At 38.3% G+C, this 25215-nt stretch overlaps 1 protein-coding gene across 2 annotated transcripts in view; it reads left to right on the top strand.

Annotated features, from left to right (window-relative positions):
• The window catches only part of LOC140138053 (uncharacterized), an 81448-nt gene that overhangs the window by 31270 nt on the left and 24963 nt on the right, over positions 1–25215 (top strand). For both annotated transcript variants that reach the window (XM_072159897.1, XM_072159896.1), the window contains exon 3: positions 19500–19554. In XM_072159897.1, coding sequence (XP_072015998.1) covers positions 19500–19554 — 55 coding nt within the window. The remainder of the gene's footprint in view (positions 1–19499; positions 19555–25215) is intronic.

The following is a 25215-nucleotide window of genomic DNA, read 5'->3' as shown; positions in this document are numbered from 1 at the left end:
TGAAATGCCTTAATTCGAGTTAAAACTACCAAGGGTAAATAGTATTAACAGTGCTGTCAATAGCATTGTCACTTTGTAAAGAGGTTTGACACTATTTCAAAACGATAGCTGCTTGTCTCGTTGCATATCACTCATACTCTCTACAGGTTCTTTTGTGAAGCAGGCGAACTTTCGTAATTCGTATGAGTGATAAGTCTCATTAATGTGCCTGGAAGTGAGGTGAATGCAATGCCTAGAGAACATTAACCTATTAAAATGAAATGAAAGTTGAATCTACCCTCAAAGGTTCTCAGGCACAACTACCCAACATCTCTCAGTAGCTGAACATACTTTGAACTACTGTACCAGTATAACCAAAGCTTGGTCAGCGGTTCCGGAACCGGGCAGCCAGCCCCAAATCCCAATAATATTGGTGTGTATGGGCCAACCCCGGCCAAGTACCACAGGGCCCCCAATAAATTCGGCCTCATATGGATGGACACCTTCCCAATGTTAAACATTTTCTGTAGCCTTTATTGAGGTAAAGAGCTTGAAATTGTTAGCGCCTATAAATATCTTGGTATAATGGTTTCAACTGGTAATACTTTTACTGAAGCAACCAAAACGCTTGCTATGCAAGCAACAAAAAGCAATGTATGCTTTAGAAAGTGCAATGAAAAAAGGTTGGTGGTTTGCCCTTCTCTGCATATTTCAAAATTTTTGATTCAGTCATTGCACCTATTTTGCTTTATGGTTCTGAGATCTGGGGTGTAAAAAGATATGATGCGATTGAGAATGTACATATTAAGGCCTGTAAAAAGTTTTTAGGGGTATCATACAATACATCAAATAGTGCTTCTTTGGGTGAGTGCGGAAGACCCCTATGTATACTTTTCAGGTTGTGCGTTGTATAAAATATTGGTTGAAATTAATTTTTATGTCAAATGATAGATACCCAAAGAAATGTTATCTGATGCTTTTTAATTTAGATCAACGTGGTATGACAAATTGGACTACAAATATAAAACACTTATTGCAGACGTCTGGTTTCGGTGTAGTGTGGCAAACTCAAGATGTTGGTGATTTAAAATTATTTTTGAATATTTTTGCCACCAGAATTAGAGATATTTCCTTTCAAAATTGGTTTTCTGATATGAGTTCAAGGAATAAATTAAGAACCTACATTCAGTTCAAATCACTCCTTGCTCCTGAAAGGTACTTATTATTGATTAGAAATTTTGGTAAAAGAAGGGCCATGGCAAAATTAAGATGTTCCGATCACCCTCTCAGAATTGAAACTGGCAGGTGGAATAAAATAAACGCCGAGGAGAGGTTTTGCGAATTGTGCAATGATGGTAGTGTTGAAGATGAATATCACTTTGTTTTGGTATGTCCCTTTTTTCAGATTTTAAGAGATAAGTACATTCCTGTTTTTTATAGAGTCAATCCATCATTATATAAGTTTATCTCTTTGATGAAAAATGAAGATATTAATGTTATTCAAACACTTTCAGAGTTTATTTATATTGCTCTCAAACTCAGGTATAATATGCATTCTGATACATAATGTTTCTCTATTAATCTAAATTGTTGATTTTTCTTTCATATGCATGTAAATAATGTCTATCACCGTGTAATTATTGTTTGCTTTGTACTATGGGCTGGAGGCCTACGTACTTAATAAAATACAATGAATGAATGAATGAATGAATTGATCGATGTTATATTTGCACCAATTAGCTAACAGTTATGTTTACAGTAAATATTGCAGTTATGAGTCGAATGTACCAAGGGTAAAATATTGTTAACAGTAGTGCCAATAATATTGTCAGTGCTGGAAAGAGATTAGAGCAATAAACACAACAAGTACCTTGATACAATTCAAGCCTTCCACCACTCGATCATGAAACAATTTAAGATCGTATTATTGAGTAGTTACATATATAAATGTGCCTGAGAAAGTGAGGTGAATGCAATTTTTCAGTACCTGGAAAACATTAACCTATGAAAGTTCAAATCATCTTATTTAATATCTGCCAACAAAAGTTCTCAGGCATTAACTCCCGAACATATTTCAGAAGCTGAGCATACTTTGAACTTACAAACTTTCATCAAAACTCGTTAATATAGGCAAACCGCAAGTTAACATGTTAATCGTTGTTCAATTGTACTCGTCAGCTTACGATACCAACCAAACCTTTACACTTACATTTGTATGCCTACATATGCATTGTATTTGTATACATGTATATTCCAACCACATATCGTGGCTTATATAATGTAATATGCTGTCTTTAACTTAAGCTCTGGTAAAATTGCGTTGTAGGTTAGCAATAGTTAGAACAACAGACACAATAAGCTTAATACATTTCCTCGCATCACTCGCAAGTTCTTGTGAAGTAACTTTCATATAAGTTACATAAATATGCCTGAGGAAGTGAGGGGAATGTAATTTTCTCGGTACCTGGAAAACATTAACCTAAAACGAAACGAAAGTTCAAAGTTTAAATCATCTTAACTATCTACCCCAAGTTCTGATTCCAGAGTCTTCATATTTCAACAACTGAACATTACTATATAGTTTGAACTTATAAAAACTTTCATCAAAACTCGTTAGGCAAACCACAAATTAATCATAGTTAAATTGTACCATACCATTGGCTACATATTCCATAACCATTCGTCTGGAGGCTATACGTCTTTTTACGAAGGGTAGAGTATGGTTACTTTCAGCCAGTATTTCAGTTATTGTAACTTAGTAAAATGGTTCCCGTTACCTGGAAAACATTGAAATTATCTCATCATTGAACCGCAAAAAGGATAACTACTAAATAGTGTTGCTGAACATGGACTTCGAGACTTAAAAGTAAAAGTGCTTTGTAAAACCACATGTTATAGTCGTCGCTATTCGCCCTATTAATTGGATACAGAACTGCATTTTATCAACCATCTGTCGTGGCCACTACAGATTTGAAGTCAAAAGTTAAATTAACAAAACAGTTTAAGGGAATTGTAAACAATGCCTTACGCCATATTATGTCCCCTTCATTCATTTCTTTCGCCAAGTTTGCATTATAGTTGTACTACGAGACTACTACCTTAAACTCCAAATAGACAATCACAGCTAGACGGACATATTGCAAGCAAATAAACAGAATAATAGAGTTCAGCTACTGAGTCGAACAGGTTATTAAAATGGTAAATACATGTACACAAAATATGGCATTTAGGTCAAAATCTTAAGAATCGGAAGTAAAAGTGTGAAAGGGCATTAGTAGGCTAACTGTTTTACCATGATGGATATCATGTTTTTGGATAGTACTGTATTTATGTATGTGATGTGTGAACAGGGGCGGCGCCAGGGTATTTTGATAGGAGGGGCAAAACAATTTGTGAAATTTGTTACGCGGCGCGACAGCGCCGCCCGTCGCGCTTGCGCGACGCAGGGGGGCGTCTGAGGGGGGATGTGGCCCCCTCAGAATTTGGAAAATTTTTAAAATGAAAGCACAAATGAAGCCATTTGATGCACCTTTTTCGGGTTATTTATTTATTTTCCAACCGCATATTTTTATGGATTTCATTCACGGGCCCGACTTTCAGCCCGCTGGTTTTAGGCATGGACCTACTCAATTAGTAAATCCAGCACCTTTTGGCAACAAAATAAGTTCATTGTACAAATGTGCACGAAGTGAAATATGGTGGAAATGTTAAACAAAGTCGCGCGAAGCGCGAAAATTTGGCACTTTTTAGGCTAAAATGGCCAAATATGAGGTTACTTTGGTCCGAAACCCACATACAGGCATCAACATTAGGGAATGATTGTATGGACCATCTACCCTATCAAAATATTGGGGGGATTTATGCCTTAAGTCAGTTGCATTGTATATGATATGCCGTGTTTTTTTATTATAAATTGGCACGATAAAATTATATGAAGGGGGGGGTCTTAAGGTTGGAAATATTTCAAACTGAAAGCCGTAATCAGGAGCGTAGACGGGAGGTAGTCGCCCCCTATGATCACTAAAAGCCCAAAACTCCACTTTGCTTGCGTAGCGAGCGAAAAAAAACCCTGTTTTTTATGCTTTTTCAGTTAGAAAAGGACAAATTTTGCCCATTCGCTAGTGTAGCGAGCGAAAAAACTAAGTTCTTTATGAGTTGGGAGAAAAGGCAAGAGAAGCCATGTGACTTTTATGTGGGAAAATTTGCCGAAAATGGGCCCAAAATATAAAAACCAATAACTTTAAAACCGCGTAGGTCAGCATTTCACAAGGGGCAAGATGTCTGAAGGGGGAATTTTCCTCCTTCTAACCATGGCCAGGGAGGGGAATGGCTCCTTTTCTTCTTCTCCCTCTTCTCCCTCCTCTCTTTCTCTCCCCTCTCTTTTCTCTCTCCTTTTTCTCTTTCTCTTTTTCCTTCCTTTTCCCTCTTTTTTGAAAATCATAGGGGGGGGGGGGCAATTGCCCCCCTTGCCCCCCCTGTGGCGCCGCCCCTGTGTGTGAAGAGTGAAGACTGTGCACCCATTACGGTTTGAACAGGTTCAAACTGGTAGGCAATGTTGTAAACTGATAGGATATTGAAACCCATTGAAACAGAAAAACATGGATGGATAGAGTGGACAAAGTTATCAGGAGCAAAACTGTAATCGCTGACGTTGACCAAGTAAAATTTCTTGAAAGCTGTTTTGTCATTTTGGTAAGAATTTGAAGTATTTAATTAACTTAGTTATGTAAACAAAACTTTTGAATATTGAATAGAGAGTACAAATAATGGTGCAAGGCATTGCTTACTGTTTGCCATTCCCTCCAAATTGGTATATTTAATCTTTCAAAGAGGGGACAACAAAATTAATTGTTGGTCAAGTTATATTAGGAAAGAACGATTTCGTTTAATACTAGGTTTCGTACGAGCAACGCCCCTAGCCCCTTCACATTGAAATGAAGTTTATACTATTGGAGTAGTTTCTGTTTCTGACATTGAATAATCTAGATGGAAACTATTCTTTGGTTCACTTCAAGTTCGGTAGTGACATCAATGCAAGTTTCGCGATTGTGCTGCATGCATGTCGATAAACCGCCCTTGTACACGTGCGCACGTGGTCAGTTCGATAGGGAAATACGAATCTACGCTACTACCGAACTTGATGTTGAGGTTACAAATAATTTGAAAACTTTGCCCCAAGCCAGCGTGGAGTGCATTTTACAATAATGAGATTCATCATCCATCAACTACTACAGTAAAATTGTACACAAAAGTAGCTATCAGATTAATCAAACAATAACATTGACGACAAACACCTGGAAATATACTTCAATTTAAACCTATTGTCACTCAATTACGGAGCAATCATTGCAATTATAATGCAATGTGTTAGTGGAGTTTGTTAATACATGTAGTCATGACAAGAACCGCGAATAAGAAGCAATAACGTATGGTAGTTTGTGCAAGCAAGACTGCAGAAGAACATTACATTGTTCACGACCTGGACAGATCACTTGCACAAGGTCGAGTAAAGAGGATGAAGAAAGAACAATGGGAATTCCAATCGTGGCCAAAAGCGTCATTTTTTGGCTCTTCCTTGCACCTATTTTCTTATCGCCATTGGCATTTTCATCCTTTCTTTCCTCATATCAAAATTCATATATATACATTGATTTCTTTTCATAAAAAAGAATATTTACAGATATGGAAATATTCCAAAATAGAAGAATGGGAAAGTTAACATAACAAAATCAGCACGGTTTTGCTTTTTTATTTATTCTCCATATTGCAAGTTTTAACATAAGTGAACTAAAGTTGACATGCCTATTTCCTCTGAGATTGCCAATTACATTCGGAATTCTGATCTGAATAAAGTATGTTTCTTTCTAATGTTTGTTGGCTTAACTTTTATGTATTGTGCAGCCTATATTATACAGGTACAGGTATTTGTGTAAGCAGTTTTCAAATTAATACCTCGATTAGAATTGACTGGGTACAGATATACCCACACTGCAAGTACATGGTCCCTTTGTTGAAACAGAATGTTTCTCGTGTTTCATGTCTGCTTGATTTGGCTACACATATGTAAATGTCCATTGTAATAGGTTCAGTTGGACGTATATAAGAAATTAACATTTCTACCAAATGTAGTACTTCAAATTACCACGATTACATAGATTTCACATGTCTAAAATGCTGAAAAAGGAGAGGTAAAGGTGCGTTTGAAAATGTTGTGTGCCCAAGTATAATGCAGATCTATAAGGTAGTAGACATACTATAATCTACATGCTTTCATGATCTGTACGCATTCAAAAATAGGATGGATTTTTAAATATAGCATAAATCTTATACTTTATAGGGTGTGTGTGTGCTGATAAATAGTTCTTTATATGTTAGTTTGACAAGTTTTGTAGACGATTGCATTAATATTTGAATAAAATTTCCCAAATAATCAGTAAATCTGTCTTCAATCAGTCATTCAACATTGTGTCGAATCCCAGTATTATATCCAGGTCCAATATTGGGTGTGTCTCATTAAGACCGTCTATAAAATAGATGAAAGTAACTATTTACCACAAGACACTGAATAAAGCTGGATTTGGCTGACCATGTGAGGAAGGTGATAACACAAATCCACAACGAGTTTGCCAAGAACTATAGCCAATGAATTTGACAAGCAGGAAAGACATGGAATACACACATTATTAAGAGGTTTAGTTGGAGATTTGTTTTAGGAAATCAGATTGAGTGCCCGTATAAATTATATTAACTTTGTACACTTCGTCAATTCAAATAAGTGGCGTGACGAGGCGGGTTATTGTATAGTTTACAGAACTAGTAATTTGTTAAATGACCAAGAAGTTGCATACTAATTAGCAAAGAGCAGAGGCTCCGGTAGATGTTAAATATTGGGGGGCCAAATTATTGGGGGCCCAATGGTAATTTTCCATAGGCATCCAAATTATTGGGGGCCGAGCCCCACCCCCCCCGGTTCCGGAGCCACTGAAGAGTAATACTTACTGTTAAATTTATAGCCATCAAGTTTGTTAAACACTCTTACCCTGACACAAGTTGTACATGTAATATTGTTGTTCATTGTGTGTTGACTAGCGGAGAAAATATGCAGAGTTTCATATTATGGGCGTAATGTATTAATTGTTACACAATAGAGCTATCAATCAAATTCGGCTCTTCAATTTGAAACTTAACAATAGAACATACGTAACAAATTACAGAAACAAAACACGTAAGTTTGAAACGACTAATCTTCAATTTCTTTGCAAGGCAGACCCAAAAAACATCATTGCCCAATTTACCTTCAATCAGAGTCTATGCTTCAATGCTTAGGATAACTAAGTTGGACATGTTGAAACAATTGACGTAAGAGCTCGTAAGGATGTACTGTTATTCCTGTTATTCCCCGGGTGTTATTCCCACATTTTATCCCCATATGTGCGACAAAAATCCAACATGGTGGGAATTTTGACATCCCTGTGCTCAAAATTCGCTGACTAATTCTTTCAATCGTACTCCTAATTTCTTGCCAGCCTCTTGCCCTTCAACTTGAATCAAATATGACTTGTATCGAAAAGTGGACCTCGTTTTAGCTAGCTCACATAACCCATATCCCTTACAACCGGAAACAAATAGGGCTCACAAAAATAGCCAATCTGAAATCCCGCGTGATAGGTTCACTTGAATTTCTGTCACGTTAGTTTTATACCGCTGGAAATCTAATCCACAGTTTGAACAATGTAATACAGATTCGTGCTTTACATGCCATGTTATTTGATAGCAGACAAACAAGCATGGAAGGCATGCAATGTTTGAACTCCGGAGTTCAAAGTTATACTACTCTGCCATTCTGCCATCAGTCTGCATCTTTATCCGAGTCTGATTCAAGAGTTGTAGAGATTCATCTCGTGTGCCAATGTTGATAGGGAACAATTTTCAAGTTCGACGATCTTTCACAATACAACAACCAAGAATTACAAATGATAACATTTCTGAAGCCATTCAAATAGATTCAAATATGACGATATTTGTTAATTAACTTAATGGGCTTTTAGGAGTTAAAAAGTTTGATTTGAAAAAACAAATATGTAAAAAACGTTAAAAATAATCATGAAATGAGATCCTTTAAGTAATTTCGTAAAATTGGAGGGATACTTTTGAAGACAAAGGTTGCATTGTAGGAATAACGACAAAGTTTTTATCACCTTTGCAAGTATAGCTTTGTGAATAGTCAATTTATAAATTCCCGATCGAACATAATAGCTGGTCCAAGATTTATGTCGGCCTTGTCCAATTTGTGTGTACTTTTTGATGAGGAATCTATGGATATACAGTGATATATGGAAGAAAAAAGATGAAATAATCAGCCAAATTATACAATAAAATGTGGACATTTAATCAGTAAATAATCGTTAACACCGAATGTTTTCTTCAGGTCAATGGCAATAACCCGAGAATCTCGGTGGACTTGCTTAAATGTCATTGCTGCATGTATGGCTACCGATGTTTTAACCATCTTGAGTGAGCATGCCAATGGATATCACATATTGAATCCATCATGGCTATGAGATACACATTGAGATGGTGGAGCACAGACCCTTTCCTTATACTCTAGAAAGTTTCTATAGGGATTGAAAGCCCATATGGGTAGAATCATATGGCACTCTAGCGTTGTACAGCCTAGTTAAAGCTCTTTTGAAACCATATTGATTCGGATCTACTAAAATTATCTACATTAAAATTTTGTGACATCCCTAAATTCGCAAGAGCCGTTCAAGCATAGACCATCTAATAACATGGTCTATGGTTCAAATTGATTCTCTATGGTGCTAAGGCGCATGTGTTACGCATTATCGGCAACTGCGTACAGAATCCGGATCAGGAATAAATCCAAATCCCGGCGCGGCGTGCGGAAACATCATAATTAAGGAGGTACCTGAAGACAGGATGTGGGAAGCTATGGTTCATTAATATAATCTACCCATTTTGCTTGGAGATGCTTTGCCAAATTATTGCGGTTTAGTAATCATGGCAATCAAATCGATCTGAATATTAATACCAGAACATTGAAATATATTTAAAACACCTGAGTATGAAATGGTACTGATGGAATGTTGTCCTGGTGCAGCCCCGGGGTGCAACTGTAGGGGGAACTACTAGTATTGTAGTGTTGCTAGACTACACCTTAGCGCTAAATCGATCTGAATACCCGAATCACAATACATCCACCTGGGTATGCATGAGCTGCTATAGTTGGAATGTTGTCTAGGTGCAATAGGGGGAACTGTTGTAGGGTGTTGTATCCTCGGTAATAGGGCTATACCTTAGCGTCAAGTCGATCTGAATACCCGAATCACAATACATCCACCTGGGTATGTATGAGTTGCTATGGTTGGAATGTTATCCAGGTGCAATAGGTCGGTAATAGGACTACACCTTAGTGCCAAATCGATCTGAATACCCGAATCACAATACATCCACCTGGGTATGTATGAGTTGCTATGGTTGGAATGTTATCCAGGTGCAATAGGGGGAACTGTTGTAGGGTGTTGTATCCTCGGTAATAGGACTACACCTTAGTGCCAAATCGATCTGAATACTCGAATCACAATACATCCACCTGGGCATGTATGAGCTGCTATGGATGGAATGTTATCCAGGTGCAATAGGGGGAACTGTTGTAGGGTGTTGTATCCTTGGTAATAGGACTATACCTTAGCGCTAAATCGATCTGAATATTCGAATCACAATACATCCACCTGGGTATGTATGAGTTGCTATGGTTGGAATGTTGTCCAGGTGCAATAGGGGGAACTGTTGTAGGGTGTTGTATCCTTGGTAATAGGACTATACCTTAGCGCTAAATCGATCTGAATACTCGAATCACAAAACATCCACCTGGGTATGTATGAGTTGCTATGGTTGGAATGTTATCCAGGTGCAATAGGGGGAACTGTTGTAGGGTGTTGATTGAAAGCCCATATGGGTAGAATCATATGGCACTCTAGCGTTGTACAGCCTAGTTAAAGCTCTTTTGAAACCATATTGATTCGGATCTACTAAAATTATCTACATTAAAATTTTGTGACATCCCTAAATTCGCAAGAGCCGTTCAAGCATAGACCATCTAATAACATGGTCTATGGTTCAAATTGATTCTCTATTTGGTGCTAAGGCGCATGTGTTACGCATTATCGGCAACTGCGTACAGAATCCGGATCAGGAATAAATCCAAATCCCGGCGCGGCGTGCGGAAACATCATAATTAAGGAGGTACCTGAAGACAGGATGTGGGAAGCTATGGTTCATTAATATAATCTACCCATTTTGCTTGGAGATGCTTTGCCAAATTATTGCGGTTTAGTAATCATGGCAATCAAATCGATCTGAATATTAATACCAGAACATTGAAATATATTTAAAACACCTGAGTATGAAATGGTACTGATGGAATGTTGTCCTGGTGCAGCCCCGGGGTGCAACTGTAGGGGGAACTACTAGTATTGTAGTGTTGCTAGACTACACCTTAGCGCTAAATCGATCTGAATACCCGAATCACAATACATCCACCTGGGTATGCATGAGCTGCTATAGTTGGAATGTTGTCTAGGTGCAATAGGGGGAACTGTTGTAGGGTGTTGTATCCTCGGTAATAGGGCTATACCTTAGCGTCAAGTCGATCTGAATACCCGAATCACAATACATCCACCTGGGTATGTATGAGTTGCTATGGTTGGAATGTTATCCAGGTGCAATAGGTCGGTAATAGGACTACACCTTAGTGCCAAATCGATCTGAATACCCGAATCACAATACATCCACCTGGGTATGTATGAGTTGCTATGGTTGGAATGTTATCCAGGTGCAATAGGGGGAACTGTTGTAGGGTGTTGTATCCTCGGTAATAGGGCTATACCTTAGCGTCAAGTCGATCTGAATACCCGAATCACAATACATCCACCTGGGTATGTATGAGTTGCTATGGTTGGAATGTTATCCAGGTGCAATAGGGGGAACTGTTGTAGGGTGTTGTATCCTCGGTAATAGGACTACAACTTAGTGCCAAATCGATCTGAATACTCGAATCACAATACATCCACCTGGGCATGTATGAGCTGCTATGGATGGAATGTTATCCAGGTGCAATAGGGGGAACTGTTGTAGGGTGTTGTATCCTTGGTAATAGGACTATACCTTAGCGCTAAATCGATCTGAATATTCGAATCACAATACATCCACCTGGGTATGTATGAGTTGCTATGGTTGGAATGTTGTCCAGGTGCAATAGGGGGAACTGTTGTAGGGTGTTGTATCCTTGGTAATAGGACTATACCTTAGCGCTAAATCGATCTGAATACTCGAATCACAATATATCCACCTGGGTATGTATGAGTTGCTATGGTTGGAATGTTATCCAGGTGCAATAGGGGGAACTGTTGTAGGGTGTTGTATCCTTGGTAATAGGACTATACCTTAGCGCCAAATCGATCTGAATACCCGAATCACAATACATCCACCTGGGTTTGTATGAGCTGCTATAGTTGGAATGTTGTCCAGGTGCAATAGTATTATTAAAACTAAGGTAGTCATGGTAAATACCCATAAGATGATCGACCTATGACGAAACACAGTGTTTCACACACTGACAACCTTTTAATTGAATCCTTCAAACCGATTCCATTAATGGCCGAAACACCAGTTCAAGGCTTTGTATCCTGAAGTTGTATGAAAATAGATCATAAACGTGAAATATACAATAGCAAAATGTATGGTTGTTTTAGGATAAAGTCAAAGACATTTTTGCACATGCAATTCTAGTACTTCTTAGCTACTTTCAAATTTGTGGATTTCGCAAACCACCATCTTGACAATTTACATTTGATTTCGAGGGATATTCCATAGTGATATTTATTTCTGTTTACCTAATTCGCCATTTTCGTAACACCCATTTACAGATCTTCCACTCAACACCTCGTTCCATTAAAACAATTCTCCCGGGAATTTGTAAACAGTAGTCTGAAACATGCTGAAGAGCAAAGATACCATTCACATATACATTCTATAAGAATACTTCTGAGCCCGGGTTCTGAGCTTTTTATATATTTTCATGTAATTTGTATGCCGTAACAAATAGAGCTATTACCTTATCACATCTGACACAGTGAACCATTCGTCTTGGGAGCTGTTCACGGAGACTAGGCGTAAGCCTACAAATCTCCCTAGCATTTCTCTCTGGATTTAGTTGCCTTTTACAAATTGATCTTCTCATGACCCTCTGTGTCTGTACCCTGCCATTTACATGCATTGCCATGATTAAAGGATTGTGATGCGATTTAGCTATTTCACTATGGACCAAAGCGGTCTCATTTCTGACAGTGCAGTCATTAACTTACATAGCTCAAGATTTGACCTCACGTTGTTGAGTATGAGTTTGTGTACCCAAACACACTCCAAGGTCATTTAATGGATGTACATAGGAATTGGGGTTAAGGAACTCTGTCCTGACAGATGAGCATGTATATCCTATGACTTTGACAATAAACCCGGATATAATTGTAGTGTCTAAAGGGTGTGAATGCCATTGTAGGTTTAATACGCGTCATCAGAATTCGAATAATTGTTTCAACCCTTCTCTAATTCCGATGTACGTCAATGTTTACCAAAATGTTTGCCTATTTCAACGTTTAACCCTAACCCGACTGTAACTCACTAATGTTAATTATAGGAAGACCACTGCGCATGCATGCATTCCACCGTCCACGTGATGCCTAAGTCATATATACCCACGAAATCGCTGGCCGGGCCAGAGAAACTTCCGTGGCTACAGGTCGGTGATCTTCTGCTTGGCATGCAAGGGGTTCCAGATTCAAATTCCGGGGGTATCAAGCATGCCAAGTGACTTCTTTCTTTGGTCGTCTTCTCTCCTTTTTTTGTTTCTACCGATAACAAAAGAACACGGATTCCGTTGGGGAAGTTATGGTATTTCGACGAGTACGCCGTCAGTTATTGCATCCAATCCCTGTGCAAGTGGCCGTGGACAAGCTTTCGTCAGATGTGTGTCTCAGTAAAATCAGAGACACATCTGACGAAAGCTCGAACACTCTCGCAGGAACCGGCTGCACTGGAATTGTCATAACTGACGGTGTACTCGTAGAAATACAATAACTTGTTTAAAAAAATACCCAAAAAGTGATTTTTTGAGACAATTCACGTGAATATCATGTTTTATAAAAAGTAGATTTAATGTTCACAAAGTCCTCCTCCTCATCAACATCATTTCCAATCCTATTAAAGTATTATATAGCATACTGGCACAGACCAACGAGATGTCACGAAATAGCACGTAAACTAGGTTATACAAGCCCCATCTTTCTACATGGTCTAAATACATATGGGCCCTATAGGCTGTATCTAAATAGGCTACTAATATCTCTGAAGATTTCGGAAATTAGCTATGTTTCCCACTTTTAATAAGTTCATAAGGTTAATCATCCTTTCATTCCACAAAAAGACCCTGATTTCCCATAAATGTATACCCTCATCTAAGCTCATGCCAATCATATTCCAGTAATAACATGTCAGTCTACATTTGGTTTCTTTAAGGGGGTACTACACCCATCGCATTTTTTACGGGTTTTTTGCATTTTGTGAAGAAATGAGAAAAAAAATTGGACATAGTGGTATGCAAAATGAAGGGCAAATCTTCTCGTTCTATTGGTGGCATCGGTATCAATGTAGCTTACATGCTTTTGAAGGTAGAAGCCAAAAGGTGGTACATCACTGATGTTTTAAATTCACTTCATTTTGGAAAGCTTGCTATCAACGGATTTCGTTAAAATTTTGGATATGTGTTGCTAACGCATTAGAGAAATAATGTTGATATGTAAAATGGGAATAAGTGGTTCCTGATGGCTTCATGAACTTGGTGATTTTCAGTGCTCCACATCTATCAAAAACGAACTGGTTAAAATGCTTCTATTTTCAATGTTGAGCTATATTTTGTATTTTTAACTAGCGACATTATTTCACTGAAACTTAATTAAGCCATAGGTAACAGGTTACCACAACCATACTACAGCAATGTTGAAAAAATTGCATTTCTCGTCACCTATACCCACCATATTTCGTAAGTGCGTTAAGCTTATATTTGCGATTTTGGTAACTATTTTACCTTTTGTTTTCTAACCCATTTCAACTAGGAACTCCAAAATTGATACAGTGATAGCATATTTTAAGCGGAGTCATATCATTTGTAACTTACCTATGATTGTCGCTATCCAAGGCAAAAAAATCAAATATTGTGTATATTTCCATAGAGTTCTGCACGATATACGGTAGCCGAATTTTGACACACGACAATTTTGACAAGTGTTCACCCACAATCCATTGCGTTATACGAGTTGCCGAGTTTTGGTATATATTTAGGTATTTTAAGATCAAATACGGAGCCATGGAGAAGGAAAAAACAAATTTTAGACAAGCCAAGACGGGCCGGGCCGGGGGCACAGGAATTTGGGAAAATTTGGCAGATCGAAGGGGGGAATTTTTGGCGCACATTAAATGGGACACGACTGATTTTTAAATAACACGCACAAGGCTTTGGAATCACGTCACGGGTATGCCTACAGAATAGAAACGCAGTAAAATCATGAACAAATTCCTGCATCGTTATCCGGCACGCTCAGGCCTATAACGTAGGCCCTACGCTCGAATTTAGACATTCCCATCTATACAATTTTAAAGGCCTATCCAGTGATCCCAGCAAAGTGTGAAAAATTAAAATTGTTTAGAAATGTCTAAAAGTGAAGGATAAGTCATTTAAATTGTCATTTAATATTTTTGAAATATATATTGAGGGCACGGTGACTCAGTCAGTGGTTACGGCCTTGGACTCATAATCTGAGAGCTTGCTTGACGTGCGTGGGTTCGAGTCCCCGTCCCGCCACCGTGTTGCGCCCTTGGGCAAGGCGCTTTGTCACGCTTGCCTCACCCCACCCAGGTGCAATGGGAAGCTGTTAGGGGTAGTCACAGTCGTTGTACTGATGAACCCTGCGCCATTTGTAGGCAGCAAACGTGGTTCCGACATATTCTAATATTAATAACGGCGGAATAAATGTAAAGCGCTTTGAGGCTGTTTACGGCATAAAGCGCTATATAAATATCTACATTTTATTATTTATTTATTTGGCATAGGATCCTAACAGCAGTAGGCCAATTGACAAAGTTGAAGCCCGATATAATGTAGGTGGCCTATCATAGGCTTATCCCGGCTAGTAATCAGATTCGTGTAAAATGTCTGATGATTTTTCCCGGGATGAGATTTTGTCTTTAATAGGCCTACTCAGCGTTTGGCTAAACCACTAATAGGCCTACTATAAGGGGTCTGGCATTTTCTTCGGAAGGGGGGGGTCACAAATATGTCAGTGACCGGAGTCAATTTTTATGACCCCCCATCGTGGCAAAAAATTTTACGACCCCCTATCGCGGGTCGAAAAATTTTATGACCCCCCCTTCCAACTACACAGACTCAAGAAAAATTATTCATTGCCGGAACTAAGGCGCGGAGCGCGTCAAAACTTAAAAGTGAAAAAAGTGTGTGGAGCGCGTTAAAACTTTTATTGTAAGTGTAAAGAAGGCGCGCGGAGCGTGTAAAAATTTTGCATAGATTGTATGCACATTTCGATTGCAAAGATAAAGAATGCGCGCGCGCGAGAAAATTTTGAGTCACCAGCCCTTAATAATTCTATAACCCCCCCTATTTTGGGTGTTAAAAAATTATAACCCCCTATTTTTGGTCTGAAAATTCTATGACCCCCCCAGTATTTTTGGGACCCCCCCCACCTCCCGAAGAAAATGCCAGCCCCTAACAACAAACAGGGACAACAAAGGCGATTATGAAGGCCGGGGAAGGGTAAGATTATAAGAAATTCAGTTGGTAGGCCTACACTATTTGGAAATCCCCCAGTGAGCCCCTTATCATGCTTATTTCATCATCTAATATTTTAATTATATGACTGCCCCACAGTGTCATCGACCCTATATCTTCATGGCAGGAATCGCCATGGTAGGTTAAATCCACAGCCACGATTAGCCATTTGGTTCAAACCTTTAAAGCTCTTTTAAACTAATAATTAGTCGAGGGACATAACTAAGGCTACTCACAATAGCCGGGTAATCGATCTTGGTTGTGCGTGATTAAGCTTGTATACCCCATTGAGGTCAATGGTCATCGACTTTTATACTGCCTACAGTGAGTGCAGCTGTACTACACGCTGCACGCTGTAGTCCATAACAGGACCAACGCAATATAAAATGGTCAAATTTTGAGTTCAAAGCGCACGGCCAATTTTCAAAGCGCATTCTAGCGACTATCATATCTGTTCAACACGTATTTCCAAGTTTATGAGACCAAATCTGGTTTCTTGAGAAAAAATCATGACGGAGATATTCATCATTTCCTAACCCGGTATCAGAAGATTTTCGTCTGATATCAAAATCGTGCATAGCAATTCACGTGTATCGATCCCGTGTATTCATTTTAGTGTCCCTTCTGCACCAAATAATTATTAGCCAGGCGGTGTCGGTGTGTGCCCCGGGCTATAACCTTTAACTTTCATTTTTCCGTGTTACCTTTAAAATGTAGGCCTACGCCTATTATTTTGCGGAATTGTAGGCCTATACTCGTGCTTTTCACCGCTGATTAAGTTTATATTATCGCAACTCGCCATCTGGGGTGATGAATTTCTTTCCCCATGCCAACAAATCTTTGTCCTCCCCACTTTGACATGCCAACCCCCCCTCTATCGACATAGGCCTACCAAAACATTGTCCCCCCTAGGCCTACATGGCAACCGGTATACTTTTAGGCAGGCCGAGAAGGGGCAAGCAAGTTTTGGCACGTAGGCCTATATTATTGCAAAAGCCAAGTATTAATATACTCCTTTAAAATGCCTCTTCTGGCACAAAAGAAATACCGGTAGCAGAGTGATGCCACGTGCACATGTGCATTGACATTGGCCAATATCTATGGGGTGTAATAGGTCTACTATTATTTATTATTCACTTTTTCTACTCACTTTATTAGGGCCTACCATTTAAAATGTCTAAAATTGCGGAATTGTTAAAATGTCTTAATTTGCGGAAATGAACAAATTTCTCATACGTTCAGTGCCGTACATAAGGGGGGGGGCAATGGGGGAAGCTACCCCAACCCCCTGGGGAAAGTCCGCCCCCCCCCCCTTTGGATGCGGTCGCCCTGAAGAATTTTACTAGGGTCTCTTTTGTACTTTTGAGCCTATTTTGTTTCGTTAAAGATTTCCCCCTTGAATGAGGGTTTCCCCTTTCCTCCTTTGCCCCCCTTAAAAAGTCCTAGCTACGCCCACTTCACGGGGAGGGGGGGGGGGGCACAACATACATTTCTGGTGGGTATGCTCCTGGGGTATGCTTCCCCAGAATTTAGTAGGGTCCGGGGACTGAGCTCCCGGGGGTGCTGACGGCGTACCGGGGTAGGCCTACATACCGGAAAGGGATCATTTTTGGAGGTGCCAATAAATATAAAAGGTGGTCTTTTGGAGCTGCGAATAGTCAAAATTGGGTCTTTCTTGGCTTTCTGGGTGAATAACGCCTGAAAAAACCAGACATGTGAAGAATGATCGAGCGATGTAGGTCGTAGAGCTGAAATTGTCAAGTTTCCGTGTTTACGTATGCCTGCGCCTGCGCCTATAGGCCTAGCTCTATTTTGGTCACGGGTCTTTTGGAGCTGCGGAATCCAAAAAATGGAGGGGGGGGGGCCTTTCCGGGGGAGCATACCCGTATGGTCTTTTGTGTTAAGTTCCAACGCTTAAAATTCAATTTTAATAACACGACGGTCACAATCTTGATTTTTAATACCAAGAGAAGGTGCTAGGCATACATGCTCATGTTTGAATCTGGCAACTTTGAACTTATGCGGTAGTCTTGTAGCCGTCCGGCCCTGTTCAGTTTTATACACGCATTTGAATAGGAATTGTTTTGCACACTTACCTAATGTTTATGGAGCACATTTTCTTCATTAGTTTGTCAAGTTGATGTCAAATGTTCTATTCTATATTATTTGGCAATAGTGTTTTTTTGCCTATAGTATGTCCAAACATGGTCCAATGTTGTAATTTGTTGTTTTTTGATCGCAAAGGTCGGATATTTTTATTCCCGATTTAACTGTGCAACCGCCGGAGGGCTTCGCAAGGGTGCAGAATTCGGCGGAAGTTTGACGGTAATTTTGCCTTTTTTGACACTAAAACGCATTCGATCCTTAATTTTATTTCAACAAAATTGTTGATTAGGTAGCATACTAATGAGGCGGCTACAATTTTTTTACCAAATCTTAAAGAATTATTATTCTCAAATGTCTGACCTGTGTATTTCCTATTGGTAATACAAATTGACGTGTCAGCCCTAAACATACATAGGCAGGTCGTATTTTGGACTGGTAGCAAGTCTAATACTGTCTACGTGAATATCGATGAATGTTAGAAACGGCAGAAACCGGTTGTGACGGAGACTACGTGGTAGCGTCCTTAACAACCAGTCAACTTTAAGACAAATAGGTGAAAAGGGACACTTTCACGATGTTTTTTCATATTTTTTTTATTTCACATGATCAGTGCATATATCGCCTTGCTTGAAATGATAAAATATTTTTTAGACCAATCAAACCAATATATGGGTGTAGTACGCCCTTAAAGCAATCTTGAAACATTTGCTGAGGAGGACGCTTTCAATGTTTCAAAATTCTGATTTTTACACGATTGTAATGTACTTAAATCATGTAAATCAGGGATATGAGACAGGTATTGTATTTGTGACAAAATCTCAGAGATTTGTTCAAAATGTTCGGACCTGAGATTTTATGGCTGAAATTGTTTCGTATAGTGTGACAATTACGAGCGCGAAGCGACTTTTATAGGACATAATTATAACGTTTCTGTCATAATCCATATCTTTGACATTTGCGAAATAACGGAGTAACATTTCAGTAAATCTTTTGATTCTGTTTCTAAATAATTTTATTGGTCCTTGATCAACCAAAATGGTTGCCTAAACACTTAATTTGTGGTTTAATGAAAAGAAAACAGAAATTGTCAAACATTGAATAACTGAGCGCCAGTTTATATGCAGCAGTGAGTTAAGATCCGGCATAGACGGCCGTACATCCTTCGTACACCTTTTCATTAAAGATCATACTTAACTTCATAATTGTTGTTATTTCAAAAGTAAGGTCAAGCTAAAGTCAAACTTTACTACAAATTAAACAGGTGGAATTTGATTAATGAAAGTGCTAATATTCTTAATTGTAATGGGAAAATGCAGTGGTCTTTTAGGTATTCTCAAACATTCCAGCATTACTTCAATTTCCGGCAACAAAACTTATACTGATATTGATAAATTCGATATGGGCGTTGACAGTTGCTCGGTCTTCCAGAAATAACGCAATCATGAGACACATTAATTAATTTTATTATTTTGTTTGTTTTGTATTTGTTTCTCAGCCACATAGAGGACGGGGGAGGCATAGATCAGGAATGGCCAGGGCTGGTAAGCACGGTAAGTGGAAATGTCAGGCTAATTTCACATACTAGGCAATAAACAATATTGAACCTTGCCATAAGAAGCCCGACAACAATGGTTCTATGAAATGAATCAAATGCTTGGTCAAGGAACCTAAATTTAATATTGCAGAACCTTTTACAGTCCATGCTTTTATCATGCTTATAAAACTGCAGTCTATAACCTAATAACGCAGGTACTGAAGTTCGATTATTGAACAAGTGTATTTTAGTGTTTAGTAGCTTTTAGTGTCTGGTATAAATTTACCTCAATGTCCAAAATAATGCCTAGGTACCTATAACAGCAGAATACATATACCCGAAGGTTGGTGGCAGAGTGACTTGACAGGAAAGCTTTCTGATGATAGATTGAGTCTGAAACACCACATTGGTTTCACTTCCAGGAAAAGGATATTGTATGCAAACCTGAAGGAACATAGCAAATTTATTACATTTTAAGTACTTGGTTATTTCGACCGTTTCCGTAGTGTCAACCTTAAACCTTTCGGGACCAATGGCCCAAATCAACTTCAATCAATGTAAGGGGGTAAATCAGTTCGCCCCCGTCCTATAAGACAAGTTCATTGTTGGCTGTAGAATTCTGTGGTTGGGGAAAAAGCCTTGAAAACGTTTGCCAGATGTGAAACATTGACACATAGCAATTAACAAGTTCGTACATATCAATTCAGTTCGAAATGACAAGTAAAGGGAGCACAACCAATTACGGTGTCATGAGAAGACGCCATATTATGATATTCATCGATGACCATATTGTCATTTCATTCAATTTAAGGTTCTCATCATTTCACAAATACTGCGCTCCCCTCCTTCTCCCAACTGAATTGGTCACCAACACATATACCCGAGTCTCAATTTATAAAGATTTGTTCTATCAAGTCAGGCCCCTTGTTCACAATATAGGGATGATAGGAAGAATAATGACCCACACGTAATAATTAATGAAGTGGTTCCTATGATTGCAAACAGTCAAGAAGCTCCCGAACCTTCGCAAGACATTTTGCCCACATTTCGAACTTCCTTTCTTAATTTATGTCGTATATTTATATATGAAAGTGGTCGGTTGTATTTTGATTTTGTGTTTTTTCTACATAACGAAAATAAAAATCTGTCAGAGCACTTGTTCTGAAAGATTGTTAATTGTCCGATATGGGAAGCCTCCAGAATATCCATATGGGTCAGTAACTACAGTCCTCTGTGGCGTGTTAATGTATGTAAACTTCAGCATACTGTTCGCTAAATTTTACATGCCTCAGAAACAATGTTAAAGTGTTCTAGATGTCATATTGAAACTATAAAATATCAGTATAATAAGTTGCTGAAGGGCTATACACACAGGACGATATGCGGGAATCTGTCAACCATTTCAGGAAGTCTATACATCGAAATGCTAATGGGCCAGAACTAATATGCCTGGTAAAGACACGTGGAAACATAGAGACTTAGGTTTCTATCATGTAAGAACAATTGCTGGAGGGGAGGTAGGGTAAACCAGCTCTTTCTTAGAGAAATAAAGTTCCTTGTTGATATGGTTGATGTGAAACGTCTTAAATAAAACTAAACAGATGCAAGGTAAAATGGTTGCAAATGCCTCCCTTGATTCCGCTTTAACGGTGAGCATTATATTGTTTAAGCCCCTTTGTATTGTTGAAAAATACACTCTAAGGAAAAAGTTCCAAATATAACCTTAAAAGGTTCTGTTCTGTATGTAACCTGAATGTAGCCTTCTACAAAAAACTAAAAGGGTTCCACAAAGGCCAGAACCATTTAGACATGAAAAACCATTTTGAAGTTCTTGAAGTTTCCTATAACACTATTGCTGCCTTGTATCTAGAGCCTCTACTTGAAACTGGGATATACATGTAAAAAAAAGTGCAAAAGAGCAAAGAATCGATATTTATGTAAGAACCAAGTTGAACTTTCCCATTGTTGAAAGTTTCTATAAATGTCACACTCAATAGTCACCTTCTGTGAAAAAATGAAGTGACTCGCTGCTGCCGTTTAATTTTTATGGGTCCTTACTCCTTTTGCTGCGATACCCAATTTCATTATTTGTCCACGATCATTGCAAATGATTCGGTAGATTTGGATACTATCAACAAACTGATGTGAATTTGTTCATGTTTCCCGTTGTGACTTCTGACTCTCCTATCTTATCAGGTAATTTGACAATTACAAAGTTGTAGGTCTATATAGTTCACAAGGGGAAAGTAAACGACAACAGTAATTTGATAAAGCAAAATACAGAAATATATAATTAAGTTTGAATGGCAAATCGATATCGAAAAGAGAAGTATTTCGTGTAGTTGTAATAAATGTTACAAGGATTAAGATTTGCTGTAATCAGGTAATGATAACTATATGATAGTGTCTTGAAATGTGAAATCGCCCGGGATCTTTCAGGGAAGTATTAGGCTTAGCTGTAGATAAATAATTATGTTCAACAGTTCTGGGGTGCTGGCTCATCTGTTTACAAGCCATTTCAGAGAGCACTCATGGCTAGGTTCGTAACTGATTCTGTTTTCCACAACAGGGTTATCAAGCAAAACTAAATCTACAACGGTGTGCCACTGGCTCGGATCAAATCGTCCCTTTATTACAAAGTCTTTGTAACGCATTTAGTAACTCCTATTGTTATGTTCCATACTTGCTAGAATGTTTCTATTGAAGTGCTTCGATGCGTGAAACACGCAATTCTGAAAGGAAAAAGGAATGTATATTACACCAAGGTGTAGGCCTAATTATTATATTGTTTCATTATATCCGCGTCAAAAACCGTCCAACATTTTCTTAGCCAACTTAAGGCTTGCATTAGATTTAATCGAGACACGGAATAATATTGAAATACATGTACAACATTTTTGACATTAAATATTACTCCGCGTCCAGACGCCATATAATTGAATTTGAATAAAAACAATACCTTGAGTGATTATAAGAGAAACAATGACTACAATCAAATGTTAAATAGACCATAATGTATCAATGGAAATAGTAGTATTTCCATGGTCTATCCATTTGAAAAGGGTGTCAGAACCATTTGGCGTAGCTAGCATTGATATGATTGCCGTTTATTGCGCGTAATGAGGCGTAGAACACCACGAAGATATAGTAACCCCTGAGGCTATATAGCTACGTTTACAACCGTCTCCCGTCTCATTATGATGTACTACATAGTAACTACTCACTATCCTTGAGTTTGAACTTGAAGTCAATCGCTCTGACGACTAACAGATTAGCAAATAACTGTTTATTTTTCCAAATTGAAACAATTAGTTACTTGAATCATGTTCTATTGTGGGTTTAGAATGCTATTTATTGCGCATGATGTATCTTGGTTTCGGTATGTTGATGATACTTGCACGTCATAACCTCTGGATCAAGTCTTGCTATCTTTAGTCACGAACATTCCATATTGTGAGGTTCCTTAAGAGTATGTACAATGATGTAGTGATGCATGTAATGCAAGCTTATAGCTATGATAACTCGAATCCATTTTACGTAATTGCGAAAATATCTTATATATAATTGAGCAAATATAATATCTACATTCATGACTATGGCGTCCATATAAACATGTCCCGTGGTTCAGTGATATACCCCTGGATCATCTTTTGAAGAATTGTCTAGGAAAGTTAAAACGGCATAAATAGAACCCAATACCTCTTTCTTCACTATACGGGGTTATTCAAAGTGACATTCCCCTTAGGGCGACTTATCTTAATTCCAAAGTGAGGTGAAGACGTTATTTTCTAAGTTCTTCTTCTCTCAGTAGGCCTAGAAGAAACAGTTTATGGGGTGACTGACTTTGTAATGTAGGTAGAGTGAACATATTGTTCTCTCAGCGAACATTAAGGTGATCATTTGAACATTAAGCTAATCACATTGATCGAGATCCACGCAGTGGGTCCAACTAGACAATTTACTTTAAATCGAAGTGGTGAAACTGAGGTATTATTTTGAGACATAACGGATTTGTTTTAGAAATCGGTTCAGGCAAGGTGCCGAATAAAAACAATTTACTCACTGATGCACATATTAGATTATAATGGTGAGGTGGTGAGCATGAGGTGGGATGATAGTAGGATTGAACCTCGTAAACTTCTTTACGTCTAGTAGGCCTATTTATTACAAGTTGTCAATAAAATTTAGATGATCATTGTTTGCCAATCATATTTGATACTTAACAATATATGATAGAAAATAATTTATACCTTCGTATAATTTATTTCGTGTTTACAATCCTGTCTGTCAATCAAATTCAGGCTCATCAACAGTGTCTATCGGTTTGTATATGGATATTAACAATATTAGACACAAAAATCAACTTGTCACTTGAAAATATGTGCTATTTTCTCAAGTAAACTTGAAAAACAATGTAAATTTATTGTCCTGTCTAAACATATTCTAAAACCGCTATATTGGTCAAAGTGACGACTGTCTTTTTGAAACTGGCCCAAGAGCTTTAATAAAATGGGTCAGTAATTAAGAAATACTGCATGTTTTTATACTGATCATGAACATTATTCAACATGATATTCAAAGATGTCGTAGTAAAGCGTCCCCTGGCAAACTCAATGTTGGTTGGGACACGCAAGTTAATTAAATTGAGGACGCTAGTTAAAGGGGGTTAAGTCACATTGATTGCTATGAAAGATAAATTATATTAACAAGGGCAATTAGGGGTACTACACCCTCTATAAATTTGTGTCTATTTTTGCATTTTTCTCAAAAACTAATAACACAGTGGTAACAAAAGTTATGTATAGGGCAAGGAATCCTAATACTACACTTGAATTTCAGTGACCCAAGACAAGTGGTTTGTTATTTATGATAAGAAAAGAGGTACCGCAAGGATGTACCTCGTTTCCTATCATATATAATGAACCCCTTGTCTTGAGTCACTGAAACTTCAGTGTAGTAACTGGATGCCTTGCCCCAATAGTATACATAACTTTTGTTACCATTGTGTTATTATTTTTGAGAAAAATGCAAAAATAGTCAAAAATTTACCACAGGGGTGTAGTACCCCCTTAAGGATACGATACATGATTTACCGACAAGTGACTCTCATTTCGGAATGCGATCATGAATTTTGAAGAAAAAAAAAAAAGTTTCCACAGGCTTCGTCGGCACTCGAACCAGCGATTCTAAACTTCCTTCGATTACGCGTCTAGCGCTTTAGGCCAATGAAAGTGGGTTCCGAGTTTATCCGGCGTCCCTTTTTTTTCCAGGTTGGTGAGGTGACTTTTTCATTTTTCATTTTTTATTATTTCATCAGATTTCATTATTGACCTAAAGTGAGTGTTGATTTAAAGCCACACTCATACATGTTATTTATAAACATGTTTTTATATGGGTAGGGACTAGAAAAGTTAGAAAAGAGACTGGTTTTGGTTCCAAGTTATAAATTTATATGTTTTACAAACAAAAATATATGTTTCAATTGCTAAAACTGGTGAAAACACTGATACTTTGAAAATAATGAATTATTTTGGCATTTTTGAAAATTTGGCGCGGGTGTTTTTGGTGTCCAAAAAGTGACGCGGGCGGGGGACGATAAACTCGGAATCGACTTTCATTGGCCTTACCGCTCGGCCACCGTGGCAGTTGAGCGGAGGAGTGTGATGATAAAAGATAA

Source organism: Amphiura filiformis, chromosome 17 (genome assembly GCF_039555335.1).
Source record: "Amphiura filiformis chromosome 17, Afil_fr2py, whole genome shotgun sequence".
Lineage (NCBI taxonomy): Eukaryota > Metazoa > Echinodermata > Ophiuroidea > Amphilepidida > Amphiuridae > Amphiura > Amphiura filiformis.
Note: the sequence above shows the minus strand (reverse complement) of the source record. Positions and strands in the feature narration are given on the sequence as shown.